Source organism: Amphiura filiformis, unplaced genomic scaffold, assembly GCF_039555335.1.
Source record: "Amphiura filiformis unplaced genomic scaffold, Afil_fr2py scaffold_33, whole genome shotgun sequence".
NCBI lineage: Eukaryota > Metazoa > Echinodermata > Ophiuroidea > Amphilepidida > Amphiuridae > Amphiura > Amphiura filiformis.
In genome coordinates, this window is record NW_027305497.1 from 712,962 (window position 1) to 738,046 (window position 25,085).

The window sequence follows — 25,085 nt, forward strand, 5'->3', positions numbered from 1 at the left end:
TCTTTATTTTTTGAAAATTCCCTAAATTTTGACAGTTTTTGATTTTATTTGCCAACTTAGGAAGGAGCTATGAATTACCAAACTTTCAGGGATGGTAAATAAGCTTAATACCTAAATTCTCTCGCCAGGATTTTTGGATAAAGTGTTTTAAGTTGTTGTTTCTATTTAAAGCCACATGGCTTTGATTTTCTTTGCTCCCTAACCATTTTAATATTTGCATGATTGGTTTTTCAGCTTGTCCAGTAACAGAATTATAAAACTCTATCGTATTTGTCCAATTAGTAAACTCTAATTAAATTTCAGTGTTTTGTTTTGCCAAGCATACAGAATTAAATTAACTCATATTGGCATTCTTCGTGCATCACTGTTAATTGTATTAACACAAAGCTGCCTTATGATATGCATAATAAAAATAAATAAATTATTTTGAATCATAGAAAACACTCAATTTTTAGGGGACAATAGATCATCAATGGTAACTATCAATGGAGCCCTGTGTACAAAACCAGTTTTGGAGAATGTTTTGGTTATTTTTACCATAAGGGGTATAGTATCCTCTGTTTATGAAATGATTCAATATGCAATGTGATCAAGCAAAATCAGTCTGAAGTTGGAAATATTCAGATAAAATAAAATATAGCCAAACAAACATAATGATTTCTTTTGTTTTATTGTTTTGGAAATACTTCATATCTTTGAAAATTGGAACTAAAACGTTCAATTTCAATGGGGCTTTCTGCAGGGTTCCTCAAATGGTGGCGTGTGTGGCACATGGCATAAGTTCTAGTGGCACATGAAAAAGTTCATAAAAAAATTTAAAAATTGTTAAAAAAAAAAAAAGATTTGCCATAATTAGTTTGTCCAGAAGGCGATCTCACTATGACTTATAGAATACATGCAGGGCTAGATCATTTTATACCCAGGTGGGACATCTTTAACCCATTTAAAAGCCTAAAAACCCAGGAGCTTTTGGGGGCGCTGCCCCCTGGACCCCACGCCGTAACACGCCGCTCTATTTGCTCAGTGGCACTTCAGCTCTGGAAGATTCCATAATGTCATTAATTTGGCACTTCTGAAATTTTAATTGAGCACCCCTGAACAACACCAGAAACTGTAACAACTCGCTGAGTTTTGTGAAACATGAATAGATATTTAACACATAGCAGCTATTGTATGATGTAGATGCTTATAAAACCAGGTGACCAGATATTATTAGCTAGATAGATGTATTCTCTTGTGACAAGTTATTACTGTGTACATGTAATTAGGAAATGGTACACAACTATGGACATCCCACCTATTAGGTGTTACTGGTTGTGCAGTAATTATGTGTTACCCTTTTTTGACATGCCATTAAGCCTCCCCCCCCCCTCCCATTGTCATGACTGGGGACACAAATTTGACTTATCAGGAGTAATTTTTCAAAACACATTCGCAGAATTGTCGGTGTTCTTCATCTATTCAATTATTATTTATAATAATCTCATAATGTTGCTCAAACATTTTATTTTTGGAAACAAAAACTTAGTTTCAGGACTTGTCTTACAAAAAAAGGGCATCTTTGTGGGGAAAGCAATTTTTGGCACAGATATTTTGGACACTGTTCTATAAAATGGTGTAGGAAAACATTAGGAAAACGTTCAAATATGCAAAATTTCCTGCTCGCGGCACTTGCATTATATGATAAGGCAATTTTAGGTTTTAAATTCAGGTTCTCAAAAATCTTATGAATCCATTTATAGTTGTACAATGTAGGGGTGTACATGCATGACACATTCTGTGTAATAGAATTGAGCACATGTAACCTTTGAACTTTTGATGAATAGTAAATCTTCCCCATCCTCTGTTATGCCTGGTGTATTCATCAAGAGATTTTCTAATCATTATGAATATCATATCAAGTTCAAGCAGTGCCTTATGCCAAAAAGGCGGGAATTATTAGGATTTTGTTACTACACTTTGTTTGTGGGTATAACATTGCAAACAGACACTAAAGCATGTTCGGATTATTGGCGAAAATCATTTAGTTGATTACTGCATGTGTCAATAAAGTCCTGATTTACACTTGCATATTCATATATAAGCATACAGTAGTCACGCATTTAGGCCCTTGAAACTCAATGCTGAGTTTACTCAAATAAACGTCTCCTTTTTTTCAGCTCATAATGAGGCATTATTCATTATTTTCAAGGTTTGTCATTATAAGCGGCCTTTTACCAAAGCTTAGGCCTCTATGCGCTTTTGTTCATTTGGGTATCGCCAGTCCCAATATAATATCACAAACACACATAACGGGGACGCTAAACTCTGCATTGAGTTGCAAGGGCCTTTATGCAACACGCAACTAGCAGGCGTATGTTGTGTGCACGCCATTTTATAGCAATACACAATGTTATGACTATCATATGAGTCTTCTTTTTTTTTTTTTTGCCAATTATAAGCCGAACAAACTATAGGACATGGATACATCATTTTCAATTTTTGCTGCAAATATTGCAAGACTCACTTCAAAGTACATTGATAAAAATAAAGCCTGCCAATTTGGTACTGATCCAAGTATAGTGATATGAATAGCTGGTGGTAGAGAGTCAAGGTTAAAAATACTACAGGATGAAATCAATGCTGAAAACAGTGGTAGTAAATGTTTATGGAATCTAAAAATATAATGGAGAATTCATAATAATAGCAGTATAGAAAATGAGTAGAACTTACTGGTACCCGTAGTACTGTATATTGTGCGAATGTAAAATATTGCTGCTTTCATTTCAATTAGGAGCTTTGTGTAATAATTTTCTGCCCCCACCTCAGGTGGGCAAAAAGAGTAGGCAGGGTAAAAGGGGGGGGGCAAGTAAATTTTGGCTGGTCCAAAGGAGTCGGTGTAATTTTGGGTCTTTTTTTCATCAAATTTGTTATAATTTTCATTGTTCTTTTTCGGAGTCCCAGCTGCACAACCAATCCAAAATAGGAATGGTAATCCGCTGTTGATTTATATATTCAAATTGTTATACCACTGTAAACTAACGTAACTAAATAATCGTGGCACTATCAATGGTATGTCACAGACACATTAGACATTGGGATAGATAAGCAGATCTTTTATAAGGAAAACCAGAGGAAGCTTAAATCTGACAAAGATTTCCTCTCTGCCACACTACCATGTGTGGAGGAATGTACTTCACCTAATTGTCAAATTATCCACTAAAAAACCAACTCTTGATTTTTTCCTCTAGATGGGCTAAATCAACACAAAATTTTGCATGCGCAGGCAAAATGCTACATGCACAGAGCTAAAGTTACTTGCATTTGTGCATGTAAAACCCTTCTAAATTGAGCCCTGACTTAGACAAGGCCCTAAAACCTTTTATTGGCTCTCTCCACCCAACTAAATCCTAAGTCTATAAATGGGTACCGGCATATATGTGACTGGGATGGTAAAACAGACTTGTTGTGCAGGAGTAGCCAGGCCCATAACCGGGGGGCTGGGGGGGCGAGGTGGTGGAGGCCCCACCTAATCACCAAATGGCAAAAAAGTCCCCTTTTTGACCTCGAAGATAACCCCATTTGCGAGCGTAGCGAATGCAAAAAAATAATACAGGTTTTTTGTTCATAAAAGGTCAAAATTAAAAAAAAAAATCCACTTTTTCAAATCCACCTCCCCAGACCACTTTTTAAAAATTAGCCCCCCCAAATAAATATGTGCCTGGGTGTAGCCAACAAGCACCTCCCCCCTCAAGATGTTGACTCAGGGGAGTCTGGGCCACACACACACCCAAGGAAGGAGAAACAGGGACTTCAGCCTGTGAGCATTGCTCTGACATGATTTTACCTAAATCCTGTTGATGATGCAGCCAGATGAAACAAACTATAGTCTTATAAGCCAGTAAAGACTGATTTGAAGGATTGGATACAATTCCAATGGTTATAAAATAACAAATGGAAAAAAAAATCATTTGGTTATATCATATGGTTATAAAATAACAAATGAAAAAAATTTCATTTGGTTATATGGTTATAAAATAACAAAATGAAAAAAATTTCATTTGGTTATATCATATAGTTATAAAATAACAATTGAAAAAAAAATCTGTTATAAAATAACAGAATTTATATCTCTTTTTCACATACAGTATGACAAACAAACCATTAAGTTATGTAAGTTGTTCTTTTTTCTTCCCATCTCTTTTACAGACCTTTGGTCAGAAGCTGTTAGGACCAATGGCTTGGATTATGCCAGTCTCTGTAGCATTATCAACATTTGGTGGTGTGAATGGGCTGCTGTTAACAGGGTCTCGGTAAGCAGTGTGTTAATATTTTAAGAGGAAGTTTCCTATATAATTAGACAAAAAAAAGACCATCTTGGCAGTCCCAACAGTAGAATTTTTTATTTTTTATAATTTTCCCAAAAATGACATGAACTTTTCATCTGAAAACTGAAGATATAAAAGAAATGTTGTTAAATACCATTTCCTGCATGTTTCCCCCTGTCAAGTCGTACAATGTACCTAGCTGAGGCTTCCGATATTTCGTACGGCATTATCATCCTCAGCATCTACACATGAAAAACATTATTGAACTTAAAAATGCAGTATATAAAGTCTACCAGACATGTAAATGACAACTAAAGTAGGGTTTACCTTGAATTTGTCTTTTGTGGAAATTCTGTGGTCAGTGAGTGTTTTACATACAAACAAGTACTTTACATTTATACTTTTGGTATTTGGGGAAAAAATAAAAGGAAAAAAACTTTTCCAGACCGACCGACCCAACTTGGGCCTATAAAAATAGTAGCTATGCCCATCAAATTATTTTAAAATACGGGTTCATCATTCATAATCATGATAGTTGTAAATTGCAAATGGAAAGGTAATTAGACTTTTACATTATCAAAATGTGTTTTGCTCACCATGCAGTGATTGAATTCTCCAAATTGTTCAACCATATCATATTGTAAGCAATCCGTCTTAAGGGTCATCCCGAGTATTCTTTACTTATGAAACTTTACCTTAGGATAATCCTATACTTGCAAAACTCATCACTGCTAAAAATATAAATCCATTTTTAGAAACACACATTTAGTAAATTACGATGAGTTTTAAGTTACGATGTACTTATGATCGGATGCATTGTTTATGTTGTTTAAATCCACCCAGAGTATTTTCACATGATAGCGTGCGTCATCGTTGTTGAAAATCTGATCCAAATGTGGATATCCATTCACAACGTGAGATGATATTTAATTGCGATATAACATCATCAGTTTGGTACTGCACTGATGACATCATCTAGTCATATGACATCATGATGTCATCTACACTGATAACATCAAGTCATATGACATCATCTTGCAATGTGAGTGGATCTCAGAATGTGACCCAGGACAACATACATACAACATAATATTGCTCTAGCACTGCTACATGTAGAACGAAGCACCCAAAGACAATAAAAAAATAAAGCAAAAGAACAACATGAGGAAAACCAAAACTAACTGTGAATGAAAGGCTACATAATATGAGACTACAAGTGTGACTTTTGAACCATCTTGAAAGCACCCACCGATTATGATTCCCTGATACCAATTGGCAGTCTACTCCAATTGGCAGTCTACTGACATAAGGGTTTTGATTGTATTGTGCTCAGTCAGGAGGGTGGTATCAGTGGCAGAACGCAGTCCAGCATGCGCAGGGAAGACACAATCAGACAGGTTCTCATCAGGAACACTCTGGGAGAGGCATTTGAACACAGTGACCTGAAACTTTGAAAGTGATGAGCTCTTCAACAACGACTGATGATGGTTAGGTGAAAGTACTTGGGTGCAACTTTAGAATCTCACAGGCCACTCTTGTCATTTACGCGCTGATATTTTTTGAGAACGCATGGTATTTCCTATACATCTCCATTTCATCCAACAACTACATGTATTACCCCATGCAGATCATTGTGGTGGATAAACTTATTTTACAGAAATGAGAATAAAGTGCATTCAGTTTTCGAAAGCTGTACATGTCAAAAATTTATAGCCTCAATCATGTAAAATTTTCATGATCAATTATTGATTAATTTGTTTGTTTTAATCCTTTTCTCTCATCACACCTCAGCATCTACTTTGTAGGAGCACGAGAAGGCCATCTCCCAGAAGCTATTGCCATGATCAGTGTAAATAGGCGGACACCTGTACCATCATTGATATTCACAGTAAGTACTCATCTCAGATAATGGACGCCCACCCTAAGGCCAAGGAAAGTCGATTTTGAGTTTCCCGTCGCCCGCCCTCACTTCATTTTCTGACCCTCACTTGAATTCATTATTGTGATTTTCCAAAAAATACCGATAAAAACTGGTTATATTTGCAAAAAAAATTATGAATACCCCTTTATTTTTTGTGGAAAAATCAAAACATACATTTTGCTGTCAACCTTGCAGACTCTTTTTAATATACTTTTGAATCTCATTTGGGCTAAACATCCATCTTCAAGTGAGTGAGCAGCAAATAACTACACATTTTACATATAATGAAAGGCAGAAAAATAATGAATAATGAATAATGAAAAAGTTACCCCACTTGTTTTCAGAAATTATGTGACGGGAAACTCAAAATTGACTGTTAGTGGCCTAATGGACGCCCACCCTAAACAAGACAAGGGATCCCCCACCCACCCCATCTTGAGTGATATTTCTTATCTTTAAAATATTATAATATTTTAAGAAATATTAAAATTTATTGAAATATTAAAAATATATTACCGGTAATAATAAAAGTAAAAATTAAAAATAATTAAAAACCTAAAAATTATTGAATAATAATAATATTTATTTTTATTATATTAAATTATGAAAATTATATTAAATTGAATTAATTAATAAAAATTACATAAAATTAATTAAAAATTACAAATATTAGATATTAAAAATATTAAAAATTAATATTTAAAGAACAGGAATACCCAAGTGCAAGTAAGTAGTCCTTGTTTAGACAAAAAAAAACAGAGATGTGAAATAGAGCCTTGTTTAAGTTTTAGCACTATGACATTTACCTACAGTACCTGACACGTGTAAGTGACCGCGTGCCACGCTTTTTTTGCCGTGTTATTTGCGTGTTGAAAATCCTTATTATAACACGCGTGTTGACAATAAGTGGTCTCAAACGTCTGTCCCGAGAATTCTCGGATGTTTGGCATCTGGCCCAAAGCTACCGCGATCTCCCGCAATCTCACGGTAGAACACGCGATCTCACGGTAGAACACGCTTTAGTGATAATGTAGCTGCTGACGAAATTACCAAGTGTGAAGTGCTAATTTGCTATGTCAATAAACACTTAAAAAGTTGTTGAGTTTTCGATAACATGATTTACCCGCTTATATGTTTATCATCGCCGTCACCGTCCATTGAAATGCACCAACCAAATCTTCCATTCATCAAAAAGGCATACGCCGCGGTACTTTTTAGTGCCGATTCATATGCATGTATAAATGTTCAGTTTTTCACGCAGGGTATTGAATTATGATATTTAATTTCAATCATGTTCACTCGCTACCTTGGAGAAATTCATGTTATCTATATCTGAGTATAGCCAGCGCTGAGTGTAGGGTGCAGCGCTTCCGGGAGCGCTCACAGAGCATTGGGATCTCAATGCTGTGCAAAACACGGACCGAAAAGTCATACACATTATTTTCAGATTTCACTCTTTTTAGTTTTAAATGATAGTTTAAAACAGTCAATTTAACCATATTATGAACATGATTCTGCGAAATTTAATATTTTTTCGTAACATAAAAAAGTATTTAAAATAACACGGGCAGTACGCATGCATGGACACCGTCAGTTCGGACTGATAGGAAGGGGAGATCCCCATACACGCAATAATCAAAGCGGTAAGGCCATGTAAACCCGCATGAAAGTTCCTTTCAAACTATGATAACCAGTGCCAATGTAGAAAGCAAATAAGGAGCCTTTTTAAGACATGTAGTCCCGCCTTTTTGGGGCGAGAAATTACCGAGAATGGAGGGGGGATTTATGTGACACGAGGATTTGTAGAAACGAAATGACGATGACGGTTTTTGTGTTTGTTTATGATTTATGCATCTGACCCTGGATGGAAGATAAGTCGAAAGACAATAGATGGGTGGGGTGTGCCTATTTCCCACGTGGTCGCGGCAATAATCAACATTAGGGCATACGTCATCCGAGAATCAAGAGATGTAAGCTGATGTAATTGGTTGGATCACTAGATGGAGCCTCTTACCTGCACGTGATCATTACATAGATGAGACTAGTAAACCAAAGTGGTTTGTATAGGCTACATCCAGTTCCGATAGTCTCGATGTTGGGTCAGTTGAAGGGTAATCGGGGGTGGCCGTAGGGTCGACTCTTAGCCAGGATATCAAAGTTATCCGTCCATTTTTCCCCCATATATCAAGGCCTGATCGGATTTCCCGCGAACAACTGAGATGTAGCCATTGCGGTCGTTAGTGACCCCCCCCCTCCCACACACCCCCGTGATTTTCCATGCTCTATCTATCTAGCTCTTGAATTGATGTTGAAACGAAATCTTGGGCCAGATAAACTGCGATTATGAGATCATCATGTTACCTTTTACGATATAGGTTTACGCAAATTTTATTTATTTATTCCAAAATGCATTTTTATTTTATATTGAACAGAGGAACGAGTAATACTATACTAGCCTATATTTGACTGTGCATGCTTTTGTCGCTGCTTCATCATTTACAGGAGCAAAACGCAATCGCATCGGTGGTGTTAAAAATAGGTCACAACTTCCGTGGGAACTTCCAACTTCAAGTTGCTATAAAGACATAGGCCTTCAAAACATTCACGTAAGATTTTGCTGCATGCGCCCAAACTGGGCGTAAACATAACGCATACTGCAAAAAAGCCTTCGTGGAAGGGGCGGATTTTTGGGTGTTTTTGTGCCACACTCTGGAATGTCTAATGTTGCCGTTTCTGTGCCCTTCATCCCGCCCAATGCACGAATGACGCTAATAATTTGGGCGTGATATGTAGTTACATATACAGTCATGGCAGCACACACGTGAATCGCAGACCCCTGGGCCGACCCCTGGTAAAAATAATTTTCACAGGAATCCCAGGGTCTATTTCATCAACGTCATGAAAAAACCCAAAAACAAAACAAAACAGGACTGCATTGATAACGATGTTTGGGGTTGGTTGACAAGGAGATTTTTGAGAAGCAGAGACACAACAATTTGTTGCATCATTTGTGAAAGCCTTTTTTTCTTTGGTTGTGAAACTGCTCTCTTTTAGACGGCTTTAAAATTTTTGTATCCCGGTTTTGTATCCGTCCACTTTTTTAATTACCCGTCTTGGGAAGTACTAGTAAGTCTCCAAAGCAGCCAGTTTGGTTCCGCTCCCCCACGTGGAGGGAGTGTAACCAATAAACCATACTGGCTGCGGAGGAGACCGATGGGCGTATCGCAGGCTAAGACCTTGGGTGTGTGTGGGGGGGGGGGGGGGGGGTAATTATGATGGGGAATTAATAAGCAGGGATTAAAAATAAAAGAAATTGGACATAACATTTAATTATATAGGCCTAGACCTCAAAAGTTAGATTTTTTTTTTTTTTTTTTTTTTTTTGCATAGGCCTACTCGATTTCATAAGACCTCAAAGTCAAAACGTGAAAATTGTTTTTGTTTCACCCCCTCCAATCCTCCCCCCAATGGGCGAGGCTACACCTCAAAAGACGAAGACTGTGCATAGTATAACGGCCTGCTTCCTCCTTCTTTTGGCAAAGAAAAAAGGGGCAGGTCATTAGACCTCAAACGTAAATGGCCTGCCCCATGGGGGGTGTTTGTTAATTGTTGTTGTTTTAATCCACGTAAGAAAAACTTCGAACAAGTAAATAAACAAATACTCAAACGTAAATGGCCTGTCCCATGGGGGTGTTTGTTAATTGTTGTTGTTTTAATCCACGTAAGAAAAACTCGAACAAGTAAATAAACAAATACCGGGAGGAGGGGTCTTAAACATGGTGTACGGGATGTGCCACGCAGACTTTCGGATGCTGACTTGATCTGTACTATTACTGTGCCAAAATGCGCCCATTTGGCGCATTGGTCTTCGCTGAAAACCCAGCCATCGATATACCAACATCGCTGTAAAGGTACCCCAAACCCGTGGCACATGTATTCCGTATACCTTCAACCAGGAAGAGACCCTAGCCCTCCCTCTGGAGGGGTATTATGATTATCTAGCTTTCTTTTAAATGTTATATTTTTAAAAAAATGAAGCCTGGCCACTTGAAATATTCTTTGAAACATTTTTACAATTTTACAAATGGGTTGTTGACTATACCCAATGACCCCCTTTTGAAAAGTCATACCCGATGACCCCTCCCCTTTTTTTTTTTAGGGCGGCTACCCAATGACTTCTCTTTTTGGTCGCGCTACCCAATGACCCAAGTAAAGTGTTTGGATGCGAGCCGTTAGACCAATAGTAAAATTAGAAATACTGGAGACTCGTTTCTGATTAGAAAACATTTTTTAGTCTATGCTTTTATAGTACTGGGGCCCGACTCCGCCCGAGTAGGCCTACTGATGAAGACCTCAGCATCGCTGGATTTAGATGTTTTTGCTGACTTGAACTTTTGCCATGTTCAAAGACTTTTTGTCTGACACGGCGCTTATTTTATAGGCCTATTGGTCTAACGGCTCGCATCCAAACACTTTACTTGAACCACTTTTAGAAATGCATCATCAAAATGCCGCCACAAAATTCAAAATGCCGCCACAAAATAATGCGGAAACTTTCAAATTATCTTATTTGAGCAAATTTGTATTGGAAATTTGAAACCAGAAATAGAATTTTGCTGCATTTTTTTCAAAATTTTCTACCCAATGACCCTTTTTTGAAAAGTTATAGGCCTACGTGCAATGACCCTTAATACTAGTATTCAAAATGTTATAGTACCCAATGATCCCTTTCTCATTTTGTTTGTACCCAATGACCCCCAAACAACGCTTACCCTACTTGACGGAATATCGTATTTAGTTGCCATGGTTGCAATGACAACAAGTGCATGAATGCGTGTGTTATGTCGGCAACCACAAAGCCCCTTGCAATGTTTTTATCATGTTGATGGTCTACTTTGGCTTTTATAGATTGACACGTGATGCGTGCTCAGATCAAGACGGGTTTTTTTGTTGTTGTGGATTTGATAAACAATTTTCTTTCATCAGAAGTGAACTATCCAAAACCAAACCATTTTCAAACAAAATACAAACAAAATCAAACTATATTTGATAAATCAAAACCAGAGGATGAGTTAAGGAAACCCCATCATACACTGCGAAAGTGTTATCACTAGAGTTTCAACTGTCACTTTACTTTTCAAATCCCATTGAACTCTCAGTGTGCAAAAGATGTTGTTTTAGAATTGTGCGCGTGTCATTATTACTTGGTCGATTTCAGAACAAAAGTGATGTGTGTTTAAAGGATAATTCACACCTTCTGTAGATAACATAAAATGTGAAATCGACCAGCATCTTCACAGCGTTTTTATGTAAATATAACTGAACAAATTCAAATTAAACCATGCACGTGCAGTACGTCTATATGCAGTGGGCGAGTAGTAGTGGTGTCATGTTCGCTCACACAGCTATGCTAACCGCAAGTAACACAGTGGAATGTTGGGAAGTGCTTAAATCATCCTCTGAATCAAAACAAAACACAGTGATAAAACAAAATCAAACCCCGGGAATCAAACATTTCACAAAACAATCATCTATCTGAGATGACTTTTAACCAAAATAAAATAAAATAAAATAAATAAGTATATGAAGAGCTTTGTTTCAAAACCCCTTACATCCACTTGCCCAATTTTGAGAACACATCAAAAATCATCAAAATAATCACTGATATAAGGTGTTTTTCAACAAAAGCAGTTTTTAGCGGATGCTCATCCTACCCAAGCATCCCGCCAAAAACTGCTTTTGTTGCAAACCCCATATATCAGTGATTTTTTGATGATTTTTGATGTGTTCTCAAAATGGGCAAGTGGATGTAAGGGTTTTGAAACAAAGCTCTTCATATATAGAATCAAACCCTGTTTTTCTTTGGACCAGAAAAAATAATTTAGTAAAGGTAAAGCTAAAAACAATTTCATAAATATCGTATTTTAAACAAATCTTTCTTTGATGAGTTTGAAGAGCATAAGAAAATATGAAATCGTTCATCTATCTTTGATGAGTTGCAACAAATATGAAACAGTTTACCTTTTGTACATTTATCTTTCACAGACCTTCATTTTTGAGAATTGCAGGAGCTCTGTTAATCTTTTAATATCTGTATTATTAGAACGCGTACTCCTGAAATGTTGTTAGGAGCTCTCTGGTGCAATCGAGCCCCTCAAAAATTAAGGTCCGCTTTCTTCGTTGATTTAAAACAAACTATATAACACTATATTTTTATTAAATTTTGAGTTGAACTTAGAAACAGAACATTCATCTTTCTTTGATGATTTTAAAACAAACTACAAGTTTCATAATGAGTTTACTAAAAAACAAACGAATCATTCATCTTTCTTTTGACGGAAAGAAAGATGAATGATTCGGTTGTTTGTTTGTTTGATTCGTTCGTTTGTTTGTTTAAAAACACTTTATGCCATTTATTGGAATAAAACAATGTTTTAAGTTATTGCACCTTTTCACTTTGATTTTATCGTTTGTCTAAACGATCAGGTACTGTGAAATCAATGTATTTCAAGATTAACACTCGTATATACAATGGTTGATACTACCCCCTTAAAAGAAAAGAGGCATGTTACCAGCTAACTTTTCAAAAATTAGAACTAGGACAATAAAATCTGAGCTAAACTGAAGAGATGTTGTAAAATTTCCTTTATAATTTTGACATTTTAACGAAGAACCATGTTGTAATTTATCTTCTAATTAGCCTTGTACTTTTGCTATTCATAAACACGTGCATGTCTTATATCACAGAGAACTTTCAAACTAAATAATTTCTTGATGTTGATATTGTATTGAAGAACCTGTCATTTCCTCTGTAGCCTCATATTATTCTGTTATGATCTCAGAAGTAAACACGCAAGTCTTATAGGAATTTTGATGACAAGCTGTTGAATGGAGATAACAAGAGTTTGTCCCAGACTGGGCCATTTTGACCTCTGGATAATGCACGCAAATAAGGTCTTTACCCCGTGTTCTTTACTAGCAAATGGGGGGGTCGGACATAACCCCCTCTTGATATTTTGAAAAGGGATGATACATGTAGACCATACCATCACCCCCCCATGATGAGGTCTGTTTATGGGTTTCTGACCAACTCAATCCCATATTTGGTCATTTCGTTACTCTAAAAAACATGCTAGGACCTGGTAGCTGCGTGCAAACAAATCTACTCATTAGCACAGCTAGCTAATGCTGCCATTTTACCGCTTTTACCAGGTTTAGAGAATACGAAAGCACGCAAATCAATGTGGTTTCTTGTAGGAAATTCCTTCTATCGACGGGGCACCATCAAAGGGTACTAGTTGTATCGGCGGATGTTAACAGTGGCGAACCCTGCCGTCACTTTTTAGGGGGGAGGGGCAGGACTACGTGTGTATTATATCACAGTGAACTTTCAACAAAGATGAATTATTACCATGTTGACATGTTGTAAAATTTCCTTTATAATTTTGACATTTTAACGAAGAACCATGTTGTAATTTATCTTCTAATTAGCCTTGTACTTTTGCTATTCATAAACACGTGCATGTGCATGTCTTATATCACAGAGAACTTTCAAACTAAATAATTTCTTGATGTTGACATTGTATTGAAGAACCTGTCATTTCCTCTGTAGCCTCATATTATTCTGTTATGATCTCAGAGAAGTAAACACGCAAGTCTTATAGGAATTTTGATGACAAGCTGTTGAATGGAGATAACAAGAGTTTGTCCCAGACTGGGCCATTTTGACCTCTGGAAAACGCACGCAAATAAGGTCTTTACCCGTGTTCTTTACTAGCAAATTTGGGGGGGGTCGGACATAACCCCCTCTTGATATTTTGAAAAGGGATGATACATGTAGACCATACCATCATCCCCCCATGATGAGGTCTGTTTATGGGTTTCTGACCAACTCAATCCCATATTTGGTCATTTCGTTACTCTAATGCTAGGACCTGGTAGCTGCGTGCCAAACAAATCTACTCATTGGCACAGCTAGCTAATGCTGCCATTTTACCGCTTTTGCTATGTTTATAGAATACTGAAAAGCACGCAAATCAATGTGGTTTCTTGTAGGAAATTCCTTCTATCGACGGGGCACCATCAAAGGGTACTAGTTATATCGGCGGATGTTAACGAACCCCTGCCGTCACTTTTTAGGGGGGAGGGGCAGGACTATGTGTGTATTATATCACAGTGAACTTTCAACATTAACAAAGATGAATTATTATCATGTTGACATGTTGTAAAATTTCCTTTATAATTTTGACATTTTAACGAAGAACCATGTTGTAATTTATCTTCTAATTAGCCTTGTACTTTTGCTATTCATAAACACGCGCATGTGCATGTCTTATATCACCGAGAACTTTCAAACTAAATAATTTCTTGATGTTGACATTGTATTGAAGACCCTGTCATTTCCTCTGTAGCCTCATATTATTCTGTTATGATCTCAGAGAGGTAAACACGCAAGTCTTATAGGAATTTTGATGACAAGCTGTTGAATGGAGATAACAAGAGTTTGTCCCAGACTGGGCCATTTTGACCTCTGGATAACGCACGCAAATAAGGTCTTTACCCGTGTTCTTTACTAGCAAATGGGGGGGTCGGACATAACCCCCTCTTGATAGTTTGAAAAGGATGATACATGTAGACCATACCATCATCCCCCCATGATGAGGTCTGTTTATGGGTTTCTGACCAACTCAATCCCATATTTGGTCATTTCGTTACTCTAAAAAACATGCTAGGACCTGGTAGCTGCGAGCCAAACAAATCTACTCATTGGCACAGCTAGCTAATGCTGCCATTTTACTGCTTTTACCATGTTTATAGAATACGAAAGCACGCAAATCAATGAGGTTTCTTGTAGGAAATTCCTTCTATCGACGGGGCACCATCAAAGGGTACTAGTTATATCGGCGGATGTTAACAGTGGCGAACCCTGCCGTCACTTTTTAGGGGGGAGGGGCAGGACTACGTGTGTATTATATCACAGTGAACTTTCAACAAAGATGAATTATTATCGTGTTGACATGTTGTAAAATTTCCTTTATAATTTTGACATTTTAACGAAGAACCATGTTGTAATTTATCTTCTAATTAGCCTTGTACTTTTGCTATTCATAAACACGCGCATGTGCATGTCTTATATCACAGAGAACTTTCAAACTAAATAATTTCTTGATGTTGACATTGTATTGAAGAACCTGTCATTTCCTCTGTAGCCTCATATTATTCTGTTATGATCTCAGAGAAGTAAACACGCAAGTCTTATAGGAATTTTGATGACAAGCTGTTGAATGGAGATAACAAGAGTTTGTCCCAGACTGGGCCATTTTGACCTCTGGAAAACGCATACGCAAATAAGGTCTTTACCCGTGTTCTTTACTAGCAAATGGGGGGTCGGACATAACCCCCTCTTGATATTTTGAAAAGGGATGATACATGTAGACCATACCATCATCACCCCCCCATGATGAGGTCTGTTTATGGGTTTCTGACCAACTCAATCCCATATTTGGTCATTTCGTTACTCTAATGCTAGGACCTGGTAGCTGCGTGCCAAACAAATCTACTCATTGGCACAGCTAGCTAATGCTGCCATTTTACCGCTTTTGCTATGTTTATAGAATACGAAAGCACGCAAATCCTTGTGGTTTCTTGTAGGAAATTCCTTCTATCGACGGGGCACCATCAAAGGGTACTAGTTATATCGGCGGATGTTAACGAACCCCTGCCGTCACTTTTTAGGGGAGGGGCAGGACTACGTGTGTATTATATCACAGTGAACTTTCAACAAAGATGAATTATTATCATGTTGACATGTTGTAAAATTTCCTTTATAATTTTGACATTTTAACGAAGAACCATGTTGTAATTTATCTTCTAATTAGCCTTGTACTTTTGCTATTCATAAACACGCGCATGTGCATGTCTTATATCACCGAGAACTTTCAAACTAAATAATTTCTTGATATTGACATTGTATTGAAGAACCTGTCATTTCCTCTGTAGCCTCATATTATTCTGTTATGATCTCAGAGAAGTAAACACGCAAGTCTTATAGGAATTTTGATGACAAGCTGTTGAATGGAGATAACAAGAGTTTGTCCCAAACTGGGCCATTTTGACCTCTGGATAACATACGCAAATAAGGTCTTTACCCGTGTTCTTTACTAGCAAATGGGGGGTCGGTCGGACATAACCCCCCTCTTGATATTTTGAAAAGGGATGATACATGTAGACCATACCATCATCCCCCCCCCCCCCATGATGAGGTCTGTTTATGGGTTTCTGACCAACTCAATCCCATATTTGGTCATTTCGTTACTCTAAAAAACATGCTAGGACCTGGTAGCTGCGTGCCAAACAAATCTACTCATTGGCACCGTAGCTAATGCTGCCATTTTACCGCTTTTACCATGTTTATAGAATACTGAAAGCACGCAAATCAATGAGGTTTCTTGTAGGAAATTCCTTCTATCGACGGGGCACCATCAAAGGGTACTAGTTGTATCGGCGGATGTTAACAGTGGCGAACCCTGCCGTCACTTTTTAGGGGGGAGGGGCAGGACTACGTGTGTATTAGGGTAAAGTGGGGCATTCAAGGTCCCCCATTTTGATCTTGGGCTTTGATGATCGACATTTTACAGAATGTCCACTCAAACGCAGTAGGATGATAATAAACACATTACACGTATGTACACATTACATGCATAAACAACAAGTTTCTGAACGCTTTCAAGTCGCCAAAAAAGTGTCAAAAAGTATTATTCTTATTTTTACCGTTTATCCGCGGAATCAGGAATTCACGGGGGGCAGAGAGAGGGGGAAGGGGATATATTGGTATACCAATATACCAGTATACCTCTGCACCAACAATCCCCCTCACTAGTTAGCTTCTTGAGCGCTCTGGAATAAAAATCGGGGTCAACAATTCACAACTTCCGTCACCAAATTACAAGTTGTGCCCCCCCTCTGTCCCGAAAACCTTGCTACGCCACTGTGTAGTAGACAAATTAACTAGACATTACATATTATTAGCCAGCAATATTGTTGGGAAACTGTGACAACGTGACTGCCTCAACCCCCGTCATTAATATCATAAATCTGATACCCCAATAACAATCTGACAAATTAGGGCGCAGTATATGAATCGTGTAACACGTTTTAATGAAATAAAAATGATGAGGGGCGGTGCAATAATTTTGAGCCGGGGAGGGGTAAAGTTTTCAAAAATGCCCCCCTGCGCCTGCCAACACATCTTTTCCCCCTCCTTACACATGCCAAAAATGTCGGGGTCCCAATTTGCAAAAAAAAACCCAACTTTTAGAGCATTTTATTTTATTTAAAAGGCGCCCACAGAATGTGTGTCAACCCCGCCCCCGGCTTGCCAAAAATCGCCCCACCGGGTTTTCCTTCTTCTTCCGGCTGGCCAAAAAATTCTTACCCCTCCCCGGGCTCATTATTATTGCACAGTCCCTTATGTGAACTCGCTTCTCACAGGGTTGTCCCGAACGGCTGTACACATTGACCACAAAGACCACCGCCCGGCGTTACCATGGTTACAACTCGATGCATGGTACCAGGGATGTGAGAGTAGACTCACATCCCTGATGTAAATAACATATACTTGACCCGTTGATGACCTATCATCATGATCATAATTAATGGGGAGCGGTTGGGGACCATGCGCATGTAACCATGGTAACCAGGCGGAACGGCGACAACAAAGGTGTGCGTGTAAACATAATTTTGATATTGACTTTTTAAAATTCAATATCAAAATGTTTATCCGCATGCCGCAGTGACGGTATCGGGAATTGGGAGGGGGAGCAGCGAGAGGGAGGGGAAACAGATATTGGTATATAGGGGCTGGCATTTTCTTCGGAAGAGGGTAGGCCCCATATACTGGGGCTCATAAACTTTTGAAAAAAGGGGGGGGGGAGTCATAAATTGTTGATGGCCAAAATGTATAGGGAGTCACAAGATGACAATAGATAGTGTGTTTTAAGCATGTTTAGGGGGGTGGGGGGGGAGGTCATAAAATATTTGTTGTCAAATAGGGGGTCGCAATTTTATTGGCGCCCACTTTTTAACAATTTTGCCACCCCCGCCCTTCCGATGAAAATGCCAGCCCCATAAACGTGCGGTGAAAAATTGTTGGAAAAGTTTCCTCTGCACCCCAACCCCCCTTTTTTTAGATTCTTGAGCTCTGCCCCCCCCAAAAAAAAATCGGGTTCTGTTGGCAAAAAATATAGCAAGTCTGTGGCCATTCCCCCTCCGTCCGTTCCGATAAACTGGCTACACACCACTGTGTAGTACAACTAGATATTTTAATATTTAAAAATATTGGCCAGCATTATTGTTGGGAAACAACGCGCCGGCGCCTGCCTCCCCCTCCCCGTCATTATTAATAGCCTATTTAAGCTCGACACTCCAGTAATAATTTAACAGCGCAGTGAGTATGAATTGAGTATAAAGCATCAGGGAAGATGTAAGGAAGGAAACATGGAAGGCTAGTACTTCCATGGTATAGTAACATGCAGTGGCATAGATTTGTTTTTTACATGGGGGGATGGGGTTGGAAAAAAGTATAGTGAATCAGGCACCTTTTGGCAACAGAATAAGTTAAATGGTACAAATGAAAAACTGTGCCCTATTAAAGCTAAACTGGTGAAAATACCCGTAAAAATATGGTGCAAAACTGTGGAATAATTTCAATCAATTGGGGGAGGACACGTGCCCCTATGACGCGACGCCACTGGGAGGATGTATGGACCATCCCCATGGCAAAATATTGGGAGGAGGACATATCCCCACCCGGGATCTCGCCTATGGTGGCATAGATTTCTAATGGGGAAAAAATTCTTGGAAGTAAAGTGAATCCGAAAAATTCTTATCCCCATCCCCGGCTCATAATTATTGCACAGCCCCTGATAATAGTGATATGAACTCGTTTCCCACACTGTGATTGGTTGAACGTCCCGGGTTGTAATGTATACCCATGATATACCAGACATCGAACACATCACCACAAAGACCACCGCCTCGGCGTTACCATGGTTACAACTCCATGCATGGTACATACGTGTACCAATGGTATGGACATGGACCACAAAGACCACCGCCCGGCGTTACCATGGTTACAACTCCATGCATGGTACATACATGGCCGCATACATACATGTACCAATGGTATGGACATGGACCACAAAGACCACCGCCCGGCGTTACCATGGTTACAACTCGATGCATATGGTAATGTACCAATGGTAATATTCCAGAGAAAAGCAGCTCAGTGTTGCCATGTCATGGTGTGCTAAATACTAAATTGTACAAGTGAGGCCTGGTGTACTGGTTCCCGGGGCATATTTCAAAATTCCAAGCCATTTTTGCGATGGATGTTAAATCCGATGATGTACCGGCTGAACCCTGTGAATGATAGTGAACTGGGATTCCATGCGGGATCTATGTCAAGGCTGTGTTCATTGAATTGAATTTTCTAGTGTGGTCAGCCAGAATATTAGAGATGCGAACTTTTTGAAACAATATCAGCCCGAAGGCTGCCTTCACCCTGATTTTCACAGATAGCTCCGATAGGCTTCGAGTGAGGTTGAGAGAGATGGTGTTTCGGCTCATGGTAGGCATCAGGCAGGCGAGCTGCAGTGCAGGGCAATGTCCATGGATCGCGCAAGGGATCACTGAGCGTCCATGCATGGTCCACCCATCCATCTTTGGACAGGATATATATAATACCAAAGATAAAACTATGACTCGCCTACGTTTTAAAATGGAAATACGATGCAACATTCACTCTAGGGTCTATGCAAAATGGAAAAATAAATTAATGACCCTATACCATCGGTGCGCATGTGTTGTCATGATGAGATGGAGAACAAGCATGACAAGTATCTGACAAGAAAATGCCGTCCACAGCGTCATCGGACGCTTGTAAAAAAAAATGTAGTGGGAACCCTAATGTGCCAAAAAGTACTGAAAAACACTGCTGAAATGTACAAAATTATGTCTTGAAATGATTTAAAAGCAATACAAGCAATATAAATCAGGTAAGAAATGTGCAAGATAGGCCTATAAAATTTACAAGTCTTGTGATAATATCTTGCACATGAAGTATGCATATATATCAAAATAAATTTACCTTCAACTTGATTCCCTTGATGTTTCAAGTTGAACTTCTTGTTGATTTTTAAAGCGGGAAGACCTACACGATGTGTCAATCGAATATACAAATTACTTGTTCAACCTTCAAGGATCGAATCATCAATTGGACCTTTTAAGAAACTACTTTCATTTTTATTTAATTTTAGCATTCCTAGAGTGCAACGACTGAGTGGATATTCAACACGGCGAAAACCCAGGGCGAAAATATATCTAACGACCTGAAGAGTTTGGCTACCTGGCCCGGTAGCATCGGGCCGCTATCTAGGCTTCGCTATAATAGCTCATCAGCTGGCGGGGTTTCGGCTGGACTGGGTAGTGTCGTATTGCCCATTTTTTCCACTATGCCTGATCTGGCTTATAATATAATTATTTCAGTATTATGTCGAAAAGGGGAACACTTGTGGTTTAAAAACAAAATTGGATAATTGCCCGCGTACCATTTATTTTTGAGGAGGGGTTTTGAAGATCAAAACATGCATTGTGCATTTCACGTGAAATATGATATCTGGGGCGTCGCGTTGCCGACTACTATACACCCTGGCTATGCACGGTGTCAGGGGAGCTGAACTTATAAAGCAAGCTTGACTTTGAAAGGCAGTCAACGCAAAAATAAAAGTTAAAATACACTTTTATGATGATTGGTTGTTTATTTCATCTATGGTGAGGGGTTTTAGTCAATTTTAGAGCTATACTTTAAATTTGAAATAAATAGGAGCGATTTTAAAATGCCGAGTTTTGGGGTATTTTCGGCCCGCCAAGGTGCGTGTGTGTATATCTGTATCCCTGTAACGTAAGTGAGTGTAAACACAAAGGGCAAGCAGTCGTTCAGTCCCAGTGTACTAGAGGCTTAGTTGAGTCTGTCTATCCCTGGTTGAGTTTACCATAATTACATTAATTACACAACAATTACGTTAATCGTCATCTTGTTTGGTTTTGAGTACATGCACTTAACAGAACAAACACAACGATATTGATTTTGAGACAAGAATTCACAACACGCTTCAACACGATACACGACGCGATCTCACGCGATCACACGGAAGACCACGGGTAATTTGCCGAGTTGTATCTCCTCGACCGACATCATGCCTCCCAGGCGGATTACAACACGCATTCAACCGCGATCAGTAATTCCCACGCGGGAGTTTTGCGTGGAAAAATTCGCGGGGCACGCGTGTTTTGGTCACTTACACGCGTCAGGTACTGTAAAGACCTGTTCAAACAAATGTCTGTTTGAGGAACCCTTATTTATTACTGTCTAGATACAGCTTTATAACATTTTATTTATTCAGAACTTCCTCTTTATAGGGATAATGCTATCACCGTTAATAGCCAGTTCAGCTGGTCCTCCTTTGTCACTAATTAAACCTTCTGGCGGCATTCTCAAAATAACAAAGCATTTATTACTTGACCAAAATAAGAACGTAAAAGTGGAATTGTACCAAAAGAAAGCCTGATGATCATTTTAGTTTGAAAGTTCCGCATGAACCACTGAAGGCCATGGCAACCCAATTTATAAGTACACAATTTAATTTAACCTGATTGGTTGCGACCAATTCAAAGTTTTGTTCCATGATCATGAAAGTGTTACTAAGGGTACCAAAGAAGTTGCTAATGAAGTGTCACTAAGGGAACCAAAGAAGTTGCTCATGAAGTGTCGCTAAGTGAACAAAAAGCCCTGCCTGTGTTGCTCATTAAGAGATACAGCCTCAATCAAAGCAAGATAGGTCCATTCTTCTCTGAAATCTATTGTGCATATATATAACATAACAGAATGATCATAATATAATATTTCTTTTTATTTCTTGCCATTTTCTTTTCAGTGTTTCCTATCCCTTCTGTATCTGTTTTCTTCAAACATTGGTAAACTCATCAATTACTTCAGCTTTGTCACATGGTTAGCAACAGGGGCCGCCATCGCTGGATTGTTGGTCCTGCGCATCAGGGAACCAGAGCGACATAGACCTGTCAAGGTATGTCCAAGAATCATAATCAAGGAGTGGAAAAGACACTTGTACATAAATTTATTCAACTGGAATGATTGGCCCTCATCAGTATCATCATTCAGTGATTTAGATTACCCTGAAATTCATCCAAATTTAGATGTTTACATATTTGGAACAAGAATAGTTGTTTCACTGAAACAGAGAATTGGCAAACGTGAAAGCAGTCTGAAAAAGACAAAATCGTACATCAAACAGAAGAAAAGTGTGAACGTACCTTTATTCTATTTTTTTTGTGTGTGTTCGGGAGATACGATCGGCGAGGGTTCGAGCCTTGGGCTTGCCTTAGGTGAAAATTCTCTTCCCTCCCAAAAAGTTCCTACATGGTCGGGAATCCTTCAATTAAGTCCAGTTTCACCACTGAATTTAATTGTAGAATTTCTTCTCGCCCCCCATACACTGCTTAGCACGTGCAGATATAGGTAGTGTATGTCCAACGTCCGTGATTCGGAAGTCACGTAAAGCCGTTGGTCCAGTGTACAAGAAGAGTCAAACCCTGTGCATGTTAAGTGACAGAGCTATTCGAAAAGAGAAGGGGGACCATCCCCGGTTCTGATATCTGCAATCAATCCTAGGTTCCAGGATCGTACATAGGCAAACTGTGCACGTAAAGCCCGTGCGTTGATACTCAACCATTGGAGGTAAGCACATACGAGGGGATATCCAAAAGTTTTTGACATCACCCAGAAGGGAAGAAGCTATATCGATGAAATTTTGTCAGTGTAATCACTGGTCCTTATGTACATTATGGTCCAAAAATGGTCTCATAAGTATGTTTACTTTTTTTACATGTGCCGCTAGATGGACAGTAGGCGCATAACCTGTAAAATGGTGAAAATTGACGCACGCAGCATGATTTAAGTTCCTGCATTTGAAGGGTTAGGCCTACAATGCTCAGAAAATCTATAATGAAATGAAAGCTATCTCACGGTGATGATTGCCCATCATATGGCACTGTTGCTTTTTGAAAAAGGAATTTCCAAACTGGCCACATGTCCCTCACAGATGAGCCAAGAAGTGGACGCCCATCACTTTCGGATGATGCGGCCTCAGTGAAGAAACTCAAGAAAGTGAAGGATCTTATCATGAAAAGAGTATGCGCCTACTGCTCATCTAGCGCCACTTGTAAAAAAAGTAAACATACTTATGAGACCATTTTTGGACCATAATGTACATAAGGACCAGTGATTACACTGACAAAATTTCATTGATATAGCTCCTTCCCTTCTAGGTGATGTCAAAAACTTTTGGATACCCCCTCGTATATGGAAGGAAGGAAGTAAGTTTTCTTTTTGCACATCAAGGCTGTCAAATTCGGCATGCTGTGGCACTAGAGTGGACACCAAGGATAGCAATTAACACTTTCACAAGAGTGTTATAATGCAATAGACATTTTGATCAAATTGGGGTATATAATTGTCGATTGTTTGGTGGCACAGTTAGAGAAAATAATATTTTTGTTCGGCAAATCACTCTATAGGCCATTAATATGGCATGTTTTGTACACAGTATCTTTTCCGTATTTATCAAAAATGTATTAGGTTGTTATTTCTAAAATTTCTCACTTCCATTGCTGCAGGTCAACATTGCTTTGCCCATCATCTTCGTCATCGCTTGCGTATTCCTGGTCATCATGGGCACCATAGCAGCACCCTACGACACCTTAATCGGTCTCGCCATCCTGTTGACAGGTGTACCAGTCTATTTCATTGGTGTCTACTGGAAGAACAAGCCAGAATCATTCAACGCATATGTCCGTAAGTAAAAACCAAAATGAATCAAAACTGAAAACATTGTGTGTCAAAACCAAAGGAAAGGATGTTCACCTGCAGAAGAATATTTTGTATTTTGCCCAAGCCCAAGCACCACTGGTCATATGTGACGTGTCATGTCAAAAGGAGACACTTTTGGGCAGGTTAATTAATTTTGAGGTTTTTACAGATCTTAAATATAGAGATATTTTGCTCTACAATGCCGTTTTCCCCAATGAAATCGGACACTCGTAGGCGAAGATACTGAGGTCGTAAGTTATGGTATTATAAAATTGAAAATTGAGATATCTGCCTTTAAAAATATTATTGACAATGTGGAGAGTAGGAATAACCTTGAAAAATGTCTCAAAAAATACAAGATGCCAGTTACATTCCGGTCTGAAACTATCAGGCGATATTTTAAACATTAATAACATCACAAATTCGCAACAAACTCAAATTGTGAAAAAATCACCCGGGCAGATTTTTGGCTATTTCTCCATTTACGATCCTGCCCAAAAGTGTCTCCTTTTGACATGACACGTCACATATATCGAAGGCGCAGCGCAATACTGCGCCATCTCCATTTTTGGCAAAAATGAGATATTGGTACCAGTATTTTTAGAATAAGTTGGACTTTCAATTGACAACAAAGACATATATCTATATATTTCCAACCCTATAATCCACAGACCAGTGAAACATGGCCTTGTGTAAAATTAAGGGCTCATATTGAAAAACCTACCACGTTTTCACACAGAAAGAAGGCAGGATTCCCCTCGCTAAGTGCGCGCCTCAGGAAAGCTCGGTCATAAAACGGATGGATTATATGCATCAGTGATACACCCTGCCCAGGATTTTAACAAAAGAAGGCTAGCACAGGAAAGCTGCTGGATGGCGCACATCTTCCTGTGTAAGGGAATTTCAATATGAG

The 25,085-nt window shown here is 38.8% G+C and overlaps 1 protein-coding gene across 1 annotated transcript in view; it reads left to right on the plus strand.

Moving 5' to 3' along the window:
• LOC140143948 (Y+L amino acid transporter 2-like) overlaps positions 1-25,085 on the plus strand; it is a 110,832-nt gene that overhangs the window by 69,628 nt on the left and 16,119 nt on the right. Inside the window, exons 6-9 of the mRNA XM_072165784.1 lie at positions 4,189-4,292; positions 6,099-6,195; positions 22,221-22,370; positions 23,980-24,157. Of these exons, the coding sequence (XP_072021885.1) occupies positions 4,189-4,292; positions 6,099-6,195; positions 22,221-22,370; positions 23,980-24,157 (529 nt within the window). The remainder of the gene's footprint in view (positions 1-4,188; positions 4,293-6,098; positions 6,196-22,220; positions 22,371-23,979; positions 24,158-25,085) is intronic.